Here is a 19,465-nt window from a genome sequence, read left to right as displayed (position 1 = left end):
GCCCGGAGGCCCCATGATTCTCTATTGCCTGGGGGCCCCATGATTCTTTATTGCCCGGGGCCCCATAATTCTCTATTGCCCGGGGGCCCCATGATTCTCTATTGCCCGTGGCCCCATGATTCTCTATTGCCCGGGGGCCCCATGATTCCCTATTGCCCGGGGGCCCCATGATTCTCTATTGCCCGGGGCCCCATGATTCTCTATTGCCTGGGGGCCCCATGATTCTCTATTGCCCGGGGGCCCCATGATTCTCTATTGCCCGGGGGCCCCATGATTCTCTATTGCCCGGGGGCCCCATAATTCTCTATTGCCGAGGGCCCCATGATTCTCTATTGCCCGGGGGCCCGATGATTCTCCATTTCCTGGGGCCCCATTAGTCTCTATTGCCCCGGGGGCCCATGATTCTCTATTGCCCGAGGCCCCATGATTCTCTATTGCCCGGGGGCCCCATTATCTTCTATTGTCCAGGGGCCCCATGATTCTCTATTGCCCGGGGGCCCCATGATTCTCTATTGCCTGGGGGCCCCATTATTCTCTATTGCCCGGGGGCCCCATTATTCTCTATTATCCGGGGGCCCCATGATTCTCTATTGCCCGGGGGCCCCATGATTCTCTATTGCTCGGGGGCTCCATGATTCTCTATTGCCCCGGGGCCCCATGATTCTCTATTGCCCGGGGGCCCCATGATTCTCTATTGCAAAGGGGCCCCATGATTCTCTATTGCCCGGGAGCCCCATGATTCTCTATTGCCCGGGGGCCCCATGATTCTCTATTGCCCGGGGGCCCCATGATTCTCTATTGCCCGGAGCCCCATGATTCTCTATTGCCCGGGGCCCCATGATTCTCTATTGCCCGGGGCCCCATGATTCTCTATTGCCCGGGAGCCCCATGATTCTCTATTGCCCGGGGGCCCCATGATTCTCTATTGCCCGGAGCCCCATGATTCTCTATTGCCCGGGGCCCCATGATTCTCTATTGCCCGGGGCCCCATGATTCTCTATTGCCCAGGGGCCCAATAATTCTCTATTGCCCGGGGGCCCCAAGATTCTTTATTGCCCGGGGGGCCCATAATTTTCTATTGCCCGAGGGCACCATTATTCTCTATTGCCCGGGGGCCCCATGATTCTCTATTGCCCGGGGGCCCCATGATTCTCTATTGCCCGGGGGCCCCATGATTCTTTATTGCCCGGGGCCCCATAATTCTCTATTGCCCGGGGGCCCCATGATTCTCTATTGCCCGGGGGCCCCATGACTCTCTATTGCCCGGGGGCCCCATGATTCTCTATTGCCCGAGGGCCCCATGATTCTCTATTGCCCGGGGCCCCATGATTCTCTATTGCCCGGGGGCCCCATGATTCTCTATTGCCCGGGGGCCCCATGACTCTCTATTGCCCGGGGGCCCCATGATTCTCTATTGCCCGGGGGCCCCATGATTCTCTATTGCCCGGGGGCCCCATGACTCTCTATTGCCCGGGGGCCCCATGACTCTCTATTGCCCGGGTCCCCATGATTCTCTATTGCCCGGGGCCCCATGATTCTCTATTGCCCGGGGGCCCCATGATTCTCTATTGCCCGGGGGCCCCATGGTTCTCTATTGCCCGGGGGCCCCATGATTCTCTATTGCCCGGGGCCCCATGATTCTCTATTGCCCGGAGGCCCCATGATTCTCTATTGCCCGGGGGCCCCATGATTCTCTATTGCCCGGGGGCCCCATGGTTCTCTATTGCCCGGGGGCCCCATGATTCTCTATTGCCCGGGGCCCCATGATTCTCTATTGCCCGGAGGCCCCATGATTCTCTATTGCCCGGGGGCCCCATGATTCTCTATTGCCCGGGGGCCCCATGGTTCTCTATTGCCCGGGGGCCCCATGATTCTCTATTGCCCGGGGCCCCATGATTCTCTATTGCCCGTGGGCCCCATGATTCTCTATTGACCGGGGCCCCATGATTCTCTATTGCCCGGAGGCCCCATGATTCTCTATTGCCCGGGGGCCCCATGATTCTCTATTGCCCGGGGGCCCCATGATTCTCTATTGCCCGGGGGCCCCATGATTCTCTATTGCCCGGGGGCCCCATGATTCTCTATTGCCCGGGGGCCCCATGATTCTCTATTGCCCGGGGGCCCCATGACTCTCTATTGCCCGGGGGCCCCATGATTCTCTATTGCCCGGGGGCCCCATGATTCTCTATTGCCCGGGGCCCCATGAGTTGCCAGGCCACCCCTGGGTGGTCCTACCCTATGTACAATAATTAATCTACTGTAGGGGGTTACAAACTACCTACAGATCAGTGGTCTCCAAACTGTGGACCTCCAGATGTTGCAAAACTACAACTCCCAGCATGCCCAGACAGACAATGGCTTCCCGGGCATGCTGGGAGTTGTAGTTTTGCAACATCTGGAGGGCCAGAGTTCGGAGACCACTGTCTTAGATGCCTTAGAATCTCTGGCGCCCACAATGGCACTTCCCAGGAGACGCCCATTGCGGTCCCAGGTCCCATAATAGTCCTCGCTGCTTCCCAGGAGACGCCCATTGCGGTCCCATAATAGTCCTCGCTGCTTCCCACACGTTCTATGTTTAGACTTCCTGGTGCGATTATATCTACAGCAGAAAGAAACAGAGAGGGGGCAGAGACCGCCCGTATAGAGCTGATTACCCATATCCGTACTCAGCGGGCGGAGGGATCCAGAAGAGAACATAAAGAAGTTCCGGCAGCATGGGCGATTATTATACAATAATATAGAGATTCTTGTGTATGTCCTGTGCTTACCTTCTTTAGCTGATATGGCAGGCATGGGAGGTAACTTTTATATATATCCTGATCCCATAGAGATAGCAGCAGTATATAGATAGAGCTGGAGGGGAGGTATATAACTACTATATATCCTGATCCCATAGAGATAGCAGCAGTATATAGATAGAGCTGGAGGAGAGGTATATAACTACTATATATCCTGATCCTATAGAGATAGCAGCAGTATATAGATAGAGCTGGAGGGAAGGTATATAACTACTATATGTTCTGATCCTACAGAGATAGTAGCAGTATACAGATAGAGCTGGAGGGGAGGTATATAACTACTATATCTCCTGATCCCATAGAGATAGCAGCAGTATACAGATAGAGCTGGAGGGGAGGTGTATAACTACTATATGTTCTGATCCTACAGAGATAGTAGCAGTATACAGATAGAGCTGGAGGAGAGGTATATAACTACTATATCTCCTGATCTCATAGAGATAGCAGCAGTATACAGATAGAGCTGGAGGGGAGGTGTATAACTACTATATGTTCTGATCCTACAGAGATAGTAGCAGTATACAGATAGAGCTGGAGGAGAGGTATATAACTACTATATATCCTGATCCTATAGAGATAGCAGCAGTATACAGATAGAGCTGGAGGGGAGGTGTATAACTACTATATGTTCTGATCCTACAGAGATAGTAGCAGTATATAGATAGAGCTGGAGGGAAGGTATATAACTACTATATGTTCTGATCCTACAGAGATAGTAGCAAAATACAGATAGAGCTGGAGGGGAGGTATATAACTACTATATCTCCTGATCCCATAGAGATAGCAGCAGTATACAGATAGAGCTGGAGGGAAGGTATATAACTACTATATCTCCTGATCCCATAGAGATAGCAGCAGTATACAGATAGAGCTGGAGGGAAGGTATATAACTACTATATGTTCTGATCCTACAGAGATAGTAGCAGTATACAGATAGAGCTGGAGGAGAGGTGTATAACTACTATATCTCCTGATCCCATAGAGATAGCAGCAGTATACAGATAGAGCTGGAGGGGAGGTGTTTAACTACTATATACCCTTATCCTACAGAGATAGTAGACGTATAAACTAGGGATCGACCGATATCGTTTTTTTAGGGCCGATACCGATAACTTATTCAGATATTCCGGTATAAGTTATCGGCTATTTACCCCCCCGCGACACCGCTGCAGATCATTGATTTAAAGTGGGCGGTTTAAATCAATGCACTGCAGTGGCTTTTGCGGTGCCATAGACCGCCGCCTCCACCACCCGCTTCTCTCCCCCTACCTGTCAGGGTGGTCCGGGCCATCCATCCTTCCTGTAGTGTCCGGCAGCATTCCGGGTGGAGGGTGAACCGGTCCGGGCGGTCCTTCTTCTCCGGGGGTCATCTTCTCCACTCCGGGCTAGTGTTGCTCGCGAATATTCGCAATTCGAATATTATTCGCGAATATCGCATATTCGCGAATTCGCGAATTTCGCGAATATAGCGCTATATATTCGTAATTACGAATATTCGTTTTTTTTATTATTTTTTTCTCACAGTACACATCACAGTGATCACATATATTAATTTTCGCATACGCAAACTTTCGCATATGCGAAAATAAAACGAGCATATAACGAATATGCGAATAATCGCGAATATATGACGAATATTCGTCCATATATTCGCGAATATTCGCGAATTCGAATATGGCCTATGCCGCTCAACACTACTCCGGGCAGGCTCCGGCCTAGTAACGCAGCATAGACGCCGCTGCGCAGTGACGCCCATGCGCAGCGACGCACCTGACGTCACGGCGTAGCAGGCCAGAGCCTGCCCGGAGTGGAGAAGATGACCCCCGGAGAAGGACAGCCCGGACCGGTGCACCCTCCACCCGGAGTGCTGCCGGACACTACAGGAAGGAAGGATGGATGGCCCAGACCACCTCCATTACGGGTAAGTTTAATTTTTTTTATTGACTCGGAGGGTGGGGGAGGGGCCCGACCGGTATAGCGGTATGGGCAAAAATCCATACCGGTATACCGCCCAGCACTACGGTGGGGGGTGCGACGTGGTGCGGTGGGTCGAGGGGGAAGTCGCGGTGCGGCGGGGGCGGGGGGGGGGGTTGCGGTCGCGGTGCGGTGGGGGGCGGTGCGAGGGGGGGAGGGGGGGTATTATCGGCTTATCGGCAAGGTTTGCCGATACCGATAATGCTCAAAATCGTGATTATGGGCCGATAATATCAGCCATACCGATAATCGGTCGATCCCTAGTATAAAGATAGAGCTGGACGGGACGTATATAATTACTATATATCCTGATCCCATAGAGATAGCAGCAGTATACAGATAGAGCTGGACGGGACGTATATAATTACTATATATCCTGATCCCATAGAGATAGCAGCAGTATACAGATAGAGCTGGACGGGACGTATATAATTACTATATATCCTGATCCCATAGAGATAGCAGCAGTATACAGATAGAGCTGGACGGGACGTATATAATTACTATATATCCTGATCCCATAGAGATAGCAGCAGTATACAGATAGAGCTGGACGGGACGTATATAATTACTATATATCCTGATCCCATAGAGATAGCAGCAGTATACAGATAGAGCTGGACGGGATGTATATAATTACTATATATCCTGATCCCATAGAGATAGCAGCAGTATACAGATAGAGCTGGACGGGACGTATATAATTACTATATATCCTGATCCCATAGAGATAGCAGCAGTATACAGATAGAGCTGGACGGGACGTATATAATTACTATATATCCTGATCCCATAGAGATAGCAGCAGTATACAGATAGAGCTGGACGGGACGTATATAATTACTATATATCCTGATCCCATAGAGATAGCAGCAGTATACAGATAGAGCTGGAGGGAAGGTATATAACTACTATATATCCTGATCCCATAGAGACAGCAGCAGTATACAGATAGAGCTGGGGGATATAACTACTATATATCCTGATCCCATAGAGACAGCAGCAGTATACAGACAGAGCTGGAGGGGAGGTTAATAACTACTATATATCCTGATACCATAGAGAGAGCAGCAGTATACAGATAGAGCTGGAGAGGAGGGGTATAACTACTATATATCTGGATCCTACAGAGATAGTAGCAGTATACAGATAGAGCTGGAGGGGAGGTATATAACTACTATATATCCAGATCCCATAGAGAGAGCAGCAGCAGTATACAGATAGAGCTGGAGGGGAGGTGTATAATTACTATATATCCTGATACCATAGAGATAATAGCAGCAGTATACAGATAGAGCTGGAGGGGAGGGATCTAACAGGTGATGATGTCATCATGTAGTTTACATAAAGGTAGCAGATCCAGGACTGACCACTTCCTCTCACATATTAAAACACTGTGTTATGTAGGGCATTGCATGTAGGGCCTCAGCACAGTTTGGGGTAGTAAGGGGTTAAGCTAAGTCTTGCTCACCTACCCGTATGCCCCTGCACAGCCATATCTCCTCCCCTGTACAATCACTCCTCCTTCCTTGCTGTTCATAGACCAATCAGAGTTGGCCCCGCCTTATTGTAATAAAGTGCCTTTCCCTTTAGCTGTGGGGAGACCTTGCCGGTTACCGTGTGTCTTGTTGTTGTGCTTAGTCTTGCCAGGGTTTATAGCATCTGACGTGACACTGTCTTCAATAATCTAACATTTGCAGCAGAGTTTGGCTGTTTCTCACCCAGTTTTAAAGGGGTACTCCAGTGGAAAACTTTTTTTTAATCAACTGGTGCAAAAAGTTAAACAGATTTGTAAATTACTTCTATTAAAAAAGCCATTTTTTGCACATCTGACCACTGTCCCTTTAAGCATTAATAACTCTGATGCTTTCACCCTTCATTCTGATTCCGAGATTGTTTTTTCGTGACATATTCTACTTTATGTTATTGGTAACATTTTGTCGATACTTCTATCATTTCTTGGTGATAAATTCCAAAATTTGATGAAAACTTTGAAAATGTCACATTTTTTTTACTTTGAAACTCTCTGCTTGTAAGGAAAATGAATATTCCAAATTAATGACATATTGATTCCCATATACAATATACTTTTTGTTTCCATCATAAAGTTTTTGATGTTTTTACTTTTGGAGACATCGGAGGCTTCAAAGTTCAGCAGCAATTTTCCAATTTTTCACAAATTTGTCAAAATCGAAATTTTTCAGGGACCAGTTCAGGTTTGAAGTGGATTTGAAGGGCCTTCATATTAGAAATAGCCCACAAATGACCCCATTATAAAAACTGCACCCCCCAAAGTATTCAAAATGAAATGACAATCAGTAAGTGTTTTAACCCTTTAGGTGTTTCACAGGAATAGCAGCAAAGTGAAGGAGAAAATTCAAAATCTTCATTTTTTACACTCACATGTTCTTGAAGACCCAGTTTTTGAATTTTTACAAGGGATAAAAGGAGAAAAATCCCCCCAAAATGTGTAACCCAATTTCTCTCGAGTAAGGAAATACCTCATATGTCTATGTCAAGTGTTCGGCGGGCGCAGTAGAGGGCTCAGAAGGGAAGGAGCAACAAGGGTATTTTGGAGAGTGAGTTTTTCTGAAATGGTTTTTGGGGGGCATGTCACATTTAGAAAGCCCATATGGTGCCAGAACAGCAGAAAACCCCACATGGCATACCAATTTGGAAACTAGACCCCTCAAGGCACGTAACAAGGGGTCCAGTGAGCCTTAACACCCCACAGGTGTTTGACGACTTTTCGTTAAAGTTGGATGTGTAAATGATTTATTTTTTTCCAGTAAAATGCTAGTTTTCCCTCAAATTTAACATTTTTACAAGGGGTAATAGGACAAAATGCCCCCCAAAATTTGAAACCCCATCTCTTATTAATATGGAAATACCCCATGTGTGGACGTCAAGTGCTCTGCTGGCGAACTACAATGCTCAGAACAGAAGGAGCGCCATTGAGCTTTTGGTAAAAAAATAGCTTGGAATGGAAGTCAGGGGCCATGTGCGTTTACAAAGCCCCCCCATGGTGCCAGAACAGTGGACCCCCCCCCCACATGTGACCCTATTTTGGAAACTACACCCCTCACAGAATTTAATAAGGGGTGCAGTGAGTATTTACACCCCACTGGCGTTTGACAGATCTTTGGAACAGTAGGCTGTGCAAATGAAAAATTACATTTTTCATTTTCACGGACCACTGTTCCAAAAATCTGTCAGACACCTGTGGGGCGTAAATGCTCACTATACCCCTTATTACATTCGTGAGGGGTGTAGTTTCCAAAATGGGGTAACATGTGGGTATTTTTTTTTTTTGCGTTTATGTCAGAATTGCTGTAAAATTGGCCACCCCTGTGCAAATCACCTATTTAGGCCTCAAATGTACATAGTGCGCTCTCACTCCTGAGTCTTGTTGTGCGCCCGCAGAGCATTTTACGACCACATATGGGGTATTTCCGTACTCAGGAAAAATTGCGTTACAAATTTTGGGGGTCTTTTTTTTCCTTTTAACGCTTGTGAAAATAAAAAGTATGGGGCAACACCAGCATGTTAGTGTAAAATTTTTTATTTTTTTACACTAACAAGCTGGTGTAGCCCCCAACTTTTCCTTTTCATAAGTGGTAAAAGGAGAAAAAGCCCCCCAAAATTTGTAGTGCAATTTCTCCCGAGTACAGAGACACCCCATATGTGGCCCTAAACTGTTTCCTTGAAATACGACAGGGCTCTGAAGTGAGAGAGCACCATGCGCATTTGAGGACTAAATTAGGGATTGCATAGGGGTGCACATAGGGGTATTCTACGCCAGTGATTCCCAAACAGGGTGCCTCCAGCTGTTGCTAAACTCCCAGCATGCCTGGACAGTCAGTGGCTGTCCAGATATGCTGGGAGTTGTTGTTTTGCAACAGCTGGAGGCTCCGTTTTGGAAACACTGCCGTACAATACGTTTTAAATTTTTATTGGGTGGGGACAGTGTAAGGGGTGTATATGTAGTGTTTTACCCTTTATTATGTGTAGTGTAGTGTAGTGTAGTGTTTTTAGGGTACATTCATACTGGCGTGTTACGGTGAGTTTCCCGCTAGGATTTTGTGCTGCGGCAAAAAATTTGCCGCAGCCCAAACCTGAAGCAAGAAACTTACTGTAAACCTGCCCGTGTGAATGTACCCTGTACCCTGTACGTTCACATGGGGGGGGCAAACCTCCAGCTGTTTCAAAACTACAACTTCCAGCATGTACTGACAGACCGTGCATGCTGGGAGTTGTACTTTTGCAACAGCTGGAGGCACACTGGTTGGAAAACCTTCAGTTAGGTTCTGTTATCTAACTCAGTATTTTCCAACCAGTGTGCCTCCAGCTTTTGCAAAACTACAACTCCCAGCATGTACTGATCACCAAAGGGCATGCTGGGAGATGTAGTTATGCAACAGCTAGAGGGCTACAGTTTTAGAGAACATTGCAAAGTGATCTCCAAACTGTGGTCCTCCAGCTGTTGCAAAACTACAAATCCCAGCATGCCTGGACAGCAAACAGCTGTTTGGGCATGCTAGGAGTTGTAGTTTTGCAAGATCTGGAGGGCTACAGTTTAGGGTCTCAAACTGTAGCCCTCCACCTGTTGCAAAACTACATATTCTATCTAGTGGTCTCAGACTGTACCCTCCAGATGTCGCTAGGCAACTCACCGGCTTCCGTAGGATCCAGCCGCACGACGTCGCCGCCCGCCGATCTCCGTCGCCCGCAGCCTCCGAATCAGTAAGTGGATCTTTGGCGCCGGTCCCTGTTGGGTTTCCCCGTACTGCCCCGCCTATTGTGGGTGGGCAGGACGGGGAAAACAAAAGTAAACCCCCAGCCCCCGAACTGCTATTTGTGGTTGCGTCTAGACCACCAATAGCAGGGATAGGAGGGGTGGCACCTCTGCCACCTCACTCCTATCTCTTCAGGGGGTTGTGGGTGTCATGGGCACCCGCGATCCCCCTTCTATTCCGGGTCACTGGGTCACCATAGACCTGTAATGACCCGGAATCGCGCAAATTGCAAGTGTGAATTCACTTGCGATTTGCCGCGATCGCCGACATGGGGGGGGGTCATCATGACCCCCCCCCCCCCCCCCCGGGCCTTTGCACGGGATGCCTGCTGAATGATTTCAGCAGGCATCCTGGTCCGATCCCCTTAAGGGGTTAAGTCCCCTACACAGCTGTTTCTGTTAATAACTGGATGAGTTTGTGTATTGGACGCAATGGATTCCACAACGTTACCGAGAAGTGTTGTTTACCTGTTTATTAGAGCAGATCAGTCAAAATGGCTTCCTCCAAAAAATATGGTCTCTTTGGTGCCATCTATAGGTCTAGACCCTTCAGATATTAGTCCCCCATGTCCTAGTTGTGCCCCAACGCCCTTGTGTTCCATATTTGTGAATATAGATTCTTCAGTCCCATATTTAGGTGGTTATTATGGTTTATTTTATGGTTATACATTGGTTATATATAGAAGGACTCCGACAGAGCTTGAGAAGATGGAAATGTCCGGCTGGACCATGAGTGAGGGGCCCTTGGGCAGCTGCCCATCATTTTACCTCAGTTTATTATTTAACTCATTGGTTCCCAACCTGTGATACAAGTTCCTCCCGGGGTACTTAGCAGTTCTTCTGGGGGTATGGCAAAAAATCTGTAAAGGCGGCCGCAGCCACCGGTCACTGCTTCTAAAGCAGCCACAGGCCATGCTGCCTAAGTGGCAGAGAGCCGCTCCACTCAGGAGGACGGCAGAGGAGGAGCGCGGGCATCGGGCTGCTGTGGACGGTAACTTTTGCGTCAGCTTCAGTGCTCATCTAGGCCTAGAGTAGCAGCAGCACTAATGACAAAAAGTCCTGAAAATGGAGGAGCAGGTCTACCTAACTTATAAGCCTACTCACATGCTACCTACCTTATTAAAACAATCTTTAGAGTGGCTGAAGCCTAGAGATATAACGAGCATATAAACCCCCACAGCACACTGCAGACCATGGTCCGGCTGCCCAAAGAAGTCTATGGAGATAGGAGGTGGAAGAGGAGTTAACTGCAGATTAAGACCATGGCAGAGAGACACATACAGGTTCTTCTAAAAAAATTAGCATATTGTGCCAAAGTTCATTATTTTCCATAATGTAATGATAAAAATTAAACTTTCATATATTTTAGATTCATTGCACACTAACTTAAATATTTCAGGTCTTTTATTGTTTTAATCCTGATGATTTTGGCATACAACTGATGAAAACCCGAAATTCCTATCTCAAAAAATTAGCATATCATGAAAAGGTTCTCTAAACGAGCTATTAACCTAATCATCTGAATCAACTAATTAACTCTAAACACCTGCAAAAGATTCCTGTGGCTTGTAAAAACTCCCAACCTGGTTCATTACTCAAAACCGCAATCATGGGTAAGACTGCCGACCGGACTGCTGTCCAGAAGGCCATCATTGACCCCTCAAGCAAGAGGGTAAGACTGCCGACCTGACCGCTGTCCAGAAGGCCATCATTGACCCCTCAAGCAAGAGGGTAAGACTGCCGACCTGAGCACTGTCCAGAAGGCCATCATTGACCCCTCAAGCAAGAGGGTAAGACGGCCGACCTGACCACTGTCCAGAAGGCCATCATTGACCCCTCAAGCAAGAGGGTAAGACTGCCGACCTGACCGCTGTCCAGAAGGCCATCATTGACCCCTCAAGCAAGAGGGTAAGACTGCCGACCTGAGCACTGTCCAGAAGGCCATCATTGACCCCTCAAGCAAGAGGGTAAGACGGCCGACCTGACCGCTGTCCAGAAGGCCATCATTGACCCCTCAAGCAAGAGGGTAAGACTGCCGACCTGACCGCTGTCCAGAAGGCCATCATTGACCCCTCAAGCAAGAGGGTAAGACTGCCGACCTGAGCACTGTCCAGAAGGCCATCATTGACCCCTCAAGCAAGAGGGTAAGACGGCCGACCTGACCACTGTCCAGAAGGCCATCATTGACCCCTCAAGCAAGAGGGTAAGACTGCCGATCTGACCGCTGTCCAGAAGGCCATCATCGACCCCTCAAGCAAGAGGGTAAGACTGCCGACCTGACTGCTGTCCAGAAGGCCATCATTGACCCCTCAAGCAAGAGGGTAAGACGGCCGACCTGACCGCTGTCCAGAAGGCCATCATTGACCCCTCAAGCAAGAGGGTAAAACTGCCGACCTGACTGCTGTCCAGAAGGCCATCATTGACCCCTCAAGCAAGAGGGTAAGACGGCCGACCTGACCGCTGTCCAGAAGGCCATCATTGACCCCTCAAGCAAGAGGGTAAGACTGCCGACCTGACCGCTGTCCAGAAGGCCATCATTGACGCCTCAAGCAAGAGGGTAAGACTGCCGACCTGACCGCTGTCCAGAAGGCCATCAATGACCCCTCAAGCAAGAGGGTAATACTGCCGACCTGACCGCTGTCCAGAAGGCCATCATTGACGCCTCAAGCAAGAGGGTAAGACTGCCGACCTGACCACTGTCCAGAAGGCCATCATTGACCCCTCAAGCAAGAGGGTAAGACTGCCGACCTGACCGCTGTCCAGAAGGCCATCATTGACCCCTCAAGCAAGAGGGTAAGACTGCCGACCTGACCGCTGTCCAGAAGGCCATCATTGACCCCTCAAGCAAGAGGGTAAGACTGATGACCTGACCGCTGTCCAGAAGGCCATCATTGACCCCTCAAGCAAGAGGGTAAGACTGCTGACCTGACCGCTGTCCATAAGGCCATCATTGACCCCTCAAGTAAGAGGGTAAGACTGCCGACCTGACCGCTGTCCATAAGGCCATCATTGACCCCTCAAGTAAGTAAGACTGCCGACCTGACCGCTGTCCAGAAGGCCATCATTGACCCCTCAAGCAAGAGGGTAAGACTGCCGACCTGCGGCACCGGTAGCCCATTTCCTGCACACGCCTGTGCACGGGGGCTCTGGATGTTTCTACTCCAGACAAAAAACTAAAGCTCAACCACAAAATCTTATATATTTTATATATTATTGTCTATAGATATTATTTATTACACATTACAGTCTGTGGATATTATATAATACAGGAAATAGATATTGAGGCTCAGGGTCTTGAATATTTGGTTAAAATAATTTATTAATTTATTAAATATATATAGTGTGTGCCAATATCACAGGGCCCTTGTGAGTTAGCGATTATACAATAAAATCAAGAGGGTAAGACTGCCGACCTGACCGCTGTCCAGAAGGCCATCATTGACCCCTCAAGCAAGAGGGTAAGACGGCCGACCTGACCGCTGTCCAGAAGGACATCATTGACCCCTCAAGCAAGAGGGTAAGACTGACGACCTGACCGCTGTCCAGAAGGCCATCACTGACCCCTCAAGCAAGAGGGTAAGACACAGAAAGACATTATTGAACAAATAGGCTGTTCCCAGAGAGCTGTATCAAGGCACCTCAATGGGAAGGAAAAAATGTGTCAGAAAACGCTCCACAACAAGAAGAGGTGACCGGACCCTGAGGAAGATTGTGGAGAAGGACTGATTCCAGACCTTGGGGGACCTGCAGAAGCAATGGACTGAGTCTGGAGTAGAAACATCCAGAGCCCTGTGCACAGGCGTGTGCAGGAAATGGGCTACCGGTGCCGCATTCCCCAGGTCAAGACACTTTTGAACCAGAAACATGTCAGCTGCCACTATTGAACATGCCATGTCAGCTGCTGGTGTTGGTCCACTGTGTTTTATCAAGGGCAGGGTCAATGCAGCTGCTATCAGGAGATTTTGGAGCACTTCATGCTTCCATCTGCTGAAAAGCTTTATGGAGATGAAGATTTCATTTTTCAGCACGACCTGGCACCTGCTCATAGTGCCAAAACACTGGTAAATGGTTTACGGACCATGGTATTACTGTGCTCAATGGGCCTGCCAACTCTCCTGACCTGAACCCCATAGAGAATCTGTGGGATATTGTGAAGAGAAAGTTGAGAGACACAAGACCCAACACTCTGGATGAGCTATCGAAGCATCCTGGGCCTCCATAACACCTCAGCAGTGCCGCAGGCTGATCGCCTCCATGCCACGCCGCATTGAAGCAGTCATTTCTGAAAAAGGATTCCCGACCAAGTATTGAGTGCATAACTGAACATCATTATTTGAAGGTTGACTTTTTTTGTACTAAAAACACTTTTCTTTTATTGGTTGGATGAAATATGCTAATTTTTTGAGATAGGAATTTTGGGTTTTCATGAGCTGTATGCCAAAATCATCAGTATTAAAACAATAAAAGACCTGAAATATTTCAGTTGGTGTGCAATGAATCTAAAATATATGAAAGTTTAATTTTTATCATTACATTATGGAAAATAATGAACTTTAGCACAATATGCTAATTTTTTTAGAAGAACCTGTAAAGGTGCGGCTGAATACTCTAGTAAGTGTTATACCTCAAACAGTGCTGGGATCACTAACCAGGTGTAATGGCCCAGGCTTCTGAAGATACCTCTCAGACACCACTAGGGGCAGAATGAGCAGGCTGATTGTTCATATATGGACACTCCCCCCCCCCACCCCACTGTGTGACATCACCGACCAGATGTGATGTCACAGGCCTGAAAGATATCTCTAAGACGTGAGGATTCACCACCATGAAGGCCTGAGCACATGCTATAGGTATTGGAGATACCAGGGAGCAGGACATCGGCCCACTGGGCCACATCAATGGGCAGAGTCTTCTTTCTCCGGAGGGTCGGTCTCCATCTTCTGACACTTCGCATTCTGCGCTTTGCTCCATCTTTCTACTAATTCCTCGGGGCTCACACCATGGACCACCAAGGCCTTCTGATACTGACAAGGCTCGAACTTTAATCCATAGACGTAAAATCGCTTGTCGTGCCTAAATGATAAGTCAGCCGCCAGAACTAAGAACCCGAAATAGACGTCATCCAATGGGAAGACAGGCATCTTCTGAGATACGGTGTAGAGGAGCTCGGCCGCCGGCCCGCTGTACAGAAACCCTCCACCAGATAGGAAGGTGGGGTAGATGTTACCTGGGAAAATATATTCCGAAACGGCATATTTGGTATGCCGCATGACTTCGGAGTGAGGTCGTAAATATCCATGGAGGACCCGCGGGTCAGTGGCGAATGTCTTTATGTACTGGACCAAGGCTGGAGGACTGACGTACTCATCATCATCACCTGTGAAGATACAAGAGATACCCATTATACATGGCACACCTCCACACAAAGAGGCCCCAAAACAATGTCAAGTAAGTCCCAAATGTGGTCAGTCTAAGTCCTGTCTGCCCCTCTGGAGGACTCGACATGTCTGTACATTTCTCGGGTAGTAGAGATGAGTGTCTTTTACAAAATTTGCTTCGGGAGATGGCTATTGAATATGATTCGGAGTAGATGGTTGGATGCTGTGCCGGAGCAGGGACTCCTGTCGGATGAAAGGCGTTCCTGCTCCTGTACATTGTATGCCTATGTAGAGTGTTCACGCCCCTCATGTAAACTTGAATATTGTAAGAGGTAAGAAACGAGAGGCCACTCACTGCATCCACTCACCTCATGTACATGCGGTGAGTGGCCCCTCATTTCTTACCTCTTACAATAATAACCCCTCGTGTAACTGAGCAGAGAGGCGTCTATTGTATGACAAACTTCCCAGTATACAGGAGCTTGGACTCCATTAAAGAGTAAGAAGGATGCAGACATGTGACCCCACGACTGCCCATGTGACCTAACGCAGACAAAGGTTATTAGACCATCTGCCACGCTACCTACCTTTGAATATGAAAGCCACATGGGGGATCCTTTGGACCACCCATTTTAAGAAGCATCTTTCTTTGAGGGATAGGTTGTGGTGCCCCTCGGTGAAGTCCCACTGTAGAACATCTCCGTACTTCTGGCTCTCGGTCCTCACACTCTCCATATGTCCAGATACGTTCGTGTGACCCATTAGAAATATCGGCCTCAGCTCATAACTGTCGAGCTGCCACTTCTGTGCCCACGTTCTCCTGAGCGCCGCCCTTCTGGACCCCGATTCGGGGTGAGATTTGATGGCCAGAACTATGAGGGGTTTGAAGGCCTCAAGCTGCATCTTGGGGGTGAGAGTTACTGAGCATAGATAGTTCTGTAGATGGGGGAACTCTTCTTGGAGTGGGCAGAAGTTCAGGTGGTAGACATGGACCCCATCATCCAGAGACACCGACTCCCTTTGGAAAGAGTAAGATGGGGACTTGGGGTCCGGGGGGGCACATCGCGAGGACCACCGGAAAAAAAAATTGAAGCTTCTCTTCCCGTCCATGAAAAGTATTCCAAGAAGAAAAACCAAGAGAATCGTGAGGCCGAAGGAGCGGACAAGAAGCTTCATGGTGACCTGTGAGGGCCCCAAGATGTCTTCGCCTCCCAAGATCAGGACCGGAGAGATAAAGGGAGAAGCTTCTAGAATGTTGGCCTGGTGTGAGAGAAGATAAGAAGCATGACAGAAGGATCGCAGGCTCCAGGCTCCTGGAAAGAATGATAAAAAGTTACCTTAAACAAAAACATAAGAAGGCAAAATCTTCACGTATATTGTAAAAAAACAAAAAAGGAGCAGAAGTGCAGATTGTTCAGTCCCCCCCTCCCTCCAAATTGAGAGCAAAAATGATCGTATGAAAAAACTAAAGTTCAACTAAAAAATCTTATATATTTTATATATTATTGTCTATAGATATTATGTATTACACATTACAGTCTGTAGATATTATATATTACATATTAAAGTCTGTGGATATTATATATTACATATTAAAGTCTGTGGATATTATATATTATATATTACAGTCTGTAGATATTATATATTATATATTACGGTCTGTGGACATTATATAATACAGGAAATATATATTGAGGCTCAGGGTCTTGAATATTTGGTTAAAATAATGTATTAATTTATTAAATATATATAGTGTGTGCCAATATCACAGGGCCCTTGTGAGTTAGCGATTATACAATAAAATCAAGGTAATAGCATAAATATTGCAGAAGGCAAAAAATAAAAGATAAAATAAAATACAATAAGTATAGTTAATATATAAATGAGGTATATTCTTTGCATTCAAATAAGGTGCATTTAGTCTGAAAGGCTGGGTTCACACTACGATTTGAACTACGGTTCCCGTATATGGCTGGGAGGAGGGGTGGGCGGGGCTTAATCGCAGCAGTATTCGGGAATTGTAGTTAATGTATGTCTATGAGCCGACCGGAGTGAACCGCAGCCTCCAGTCGGCTGCTTTTTCGGCCGTATGCGGTTTCCCGACCGCAGGCAAAAACGTGGTCGACCTGAACCCAGCCTGACTCCGCATCTGTAATCCAGCCAAATGTCCTAAATGAATGAGAGGACGGCACTTTGTAATCCAAGGGTGATAGTACAATGGTAAGAAGTCTCCTTTGTAGAGACAGATACTGTGTATGCACTTATGATGATGTCTGTACTTAGCTCTCTATACAAGAGGTTCGCTGCTGGAGACTCTGCCGTCTCAGCGGAATGCAGCGATATTACAGATAAGTAACTGTTCTTCAAATTTGTTATGATACGTGCATATAGTTAATGGCGGATGGTAACACAATCCCTTTAGGCAAAGGGTCCACTGCTAGAGACCGTGCAGTCTCAAAAGTATGCAGTGGAATAGGTGCGCTCATTTCTGGGGGACTGCAGCGCTTCAATTGTATAACATATACATGTATATAGTACCTGGTATGCGGCTGACAATCCACACAGTGGTAGAAGGTGACTTACTGTAAGAGACACTGCCGTCTCACGACTTACTGTTATAGACACGGCCATCTCACGACTTACTGTTAGAGACACGGCCGTCCCACGACTTACTGTTAGAGACACGGCCATCTCACGACTTACTGTTAGAGACACGGCCGTCCCACGACTTACTGTTAGAGACACGGCCGTCCCACGACTTACTGTTAGAGACACGGCCGTCCCACGACTTACTGTTAGAGACACGGCCGTCTCACGACTTACTGTTAGAGACAAGGCCGTCTCACGACTTACTGTTAGAGACACGGCCGTCCCACGACTTACTGTTAGAGACAAGGCCGTCTCACGACTTACTGTTAGAGACACGGCCGTCTCACGACTTACTGTTAGAGACAAGGCCGTCTCACGACTTACTGTTAGAGACACGGCCGTCTCACGACTTACTGTTAGAGACACGGCCGTCTCACGACTTACTGTTAGAGACAAGGCCGTCTCACAACTTACTGTTAGAGACACGGCCGTCCCACGACTTACTGTTAGAGACACGGCCGTCTCACGACTTACTGTTAGAGACAAGGCCGTCTCATGACTTACTGTTAGAGACACGGTCGTCTCACGACTTACTGTTAGAGACACGGCCATCTCACGACTTACTGTTAAAGACATGGCCGTCCCACGACTTACTGTTAGAGACACGGCCATCTCACGACTTACTGTTAGAGACACGGCCGTCTCACGACTTACTGTTAGAGACACGGCCGTCTCACGACTTACTGTTAGATACACGGCCGTCTCACGACTTACTGTTAGAGACACGGTCGTCTCACGACTTACTGTTAGAGACACGGTCGTCTCACGACTTACTGTTAGAGACACGGCCGTCCCACGACTTACTGTTAGAGACACGGCCGTCTCATGTAATACAGCAAGGAGATGGATATCGGTGGGTCAGGTAAGTGGAGATGTCTTTTGCGGTCCCGGCAGTTGAATCAATGTGGCGTGTCCTCGTGGCTGCAACCCCGTACTCAAGTAACGTATGCCGTAGATAGTATGGCTCTGTATCCAAAATAGGGCTGGCTGATACGGCACTCTAAGGTATAAGCTGGACGCGTTTCAAGTCCTCCATAGGACTTTTCCTCAGCAGCTAAAGTGGTTCACGGCAGAGTCTCCAGCAGCAAACCTCTTGTATAGAGAACTAAGTACAGACACATCAACAAGTGCATACACAGTATCTGTCTCTACAAAGGAGACTTCTTACCATTGTACTATCAGCCTTGGATTACAAAGTGCCGTCCTCTCATTCATTTATGACATTTGGCTGGATTACAGATGCAAAGTATATACCTCATTTATATATTAACTATACTTATTGTATTTTATCTTTTATTTTTTGCCTTCTGCAATATTTATGCTATTACCTTGATTTTATTGTATAATCGCTAACTCACAAGGGCCCTGTGATATTGGCACACACTATATATATTTAATAAATTAATACATTATTTTTACCAAATATTCAAGACCCTGAGCCTCAATATATATTTCCATTATTTATTTTCAATTGACACCGTGGGTATCAGGTGCCATTTGGGCGGCTCGGGTCATTGGGAACTAGGTGATTTAGAGCCTCTCCTATACTATGTATTATATATTACAGTCTGTGGATATTATATATTATATATTACAGTCTGTGGATATTATATATTATATATTACAGTCTGTGGATATTATATATTACACATTACAGTCTGTGGATATTATATATTACAGTCTGTGGATATTATATATTACACATTACAGTCTGTGGATATTATATATTATATATTACAGTCTGTGGATATTATATATTACACATTACAGTCTGTGGATATTATATATTACAGTCTGTGGATATTATATATTATATATTACAGTCTGTGGATATTATATATTATATATTACAGTCTGTGGATATTGTTTAT

At 47.2% G+C, this 19,465-nt stretch overlaps 1 protein-coding gene across 13 annotated transcripts in view; it reads right to left on the bottom strand.

Moving 5' to 3' along the window:
* Nucleotides 1–10,987: 10,987 nt before the first annotated feature.
* The window catches only part of LOC130346484 (acetylgalactosaminyl-O-glycosyl-glycoprotein beta-1,3-N-acetylglucosaminyltransferase-like), a 34,197-nt gene continuing 25,719 nt past the window's right edge, over nt 10,988–19,465 (bottom strand). Inside the window, exons 2-4 of one of the 13 annotated variants that reach the window (XR_008884694.1) lie at nt 15,533–16,205; nt 11,431–14,944; nt 10,988–11,312 (exon numbers count right to left, since the gene is read on the bottom strand). Coding sequence is in view for 11 of the 13 variants with exons in the window: in XM_056554548.1 (XP_056410523.1) it covers nt 14,463–14,944; nt 15,533–16,205; nt 17,484–17,576 (1,248 nt within the window). In the remaining 2 variants the exon portion in view is untranslated. Of the gene's footprint in view, nt 14,945–15,532; nt 16,259–17,483; nt 17,620–17,648; nt 17,744–17,768; nt 17,782–18,248; nt 18,320–19,465 lie in introns of those variants that run through there. The other 12 variants (XR_008884695.1, XM_056554558.1, XM_056554553.1 and 9 more) reach the window with 12 other exon arrangements.

This window comes from Hyla sarda, unplaced genomic scaffold, assembly GCF_029499605.1.
Source record: "Hyla sarda isolate aHylSar1 unplaced genomic scaffold, aHylSar1.hap1 scaffold_79, whole genome shotgun sequence".
NCBI lineage: Eukaryota > Metazoa > Chordata > Amphibia > Anura > Hylidae > Hyla > Hyla sarda.
Note: the sequence above shows the minus strand (reverse complement) of the source record. Positions and strands in the feature narration are given on the sequence as shown.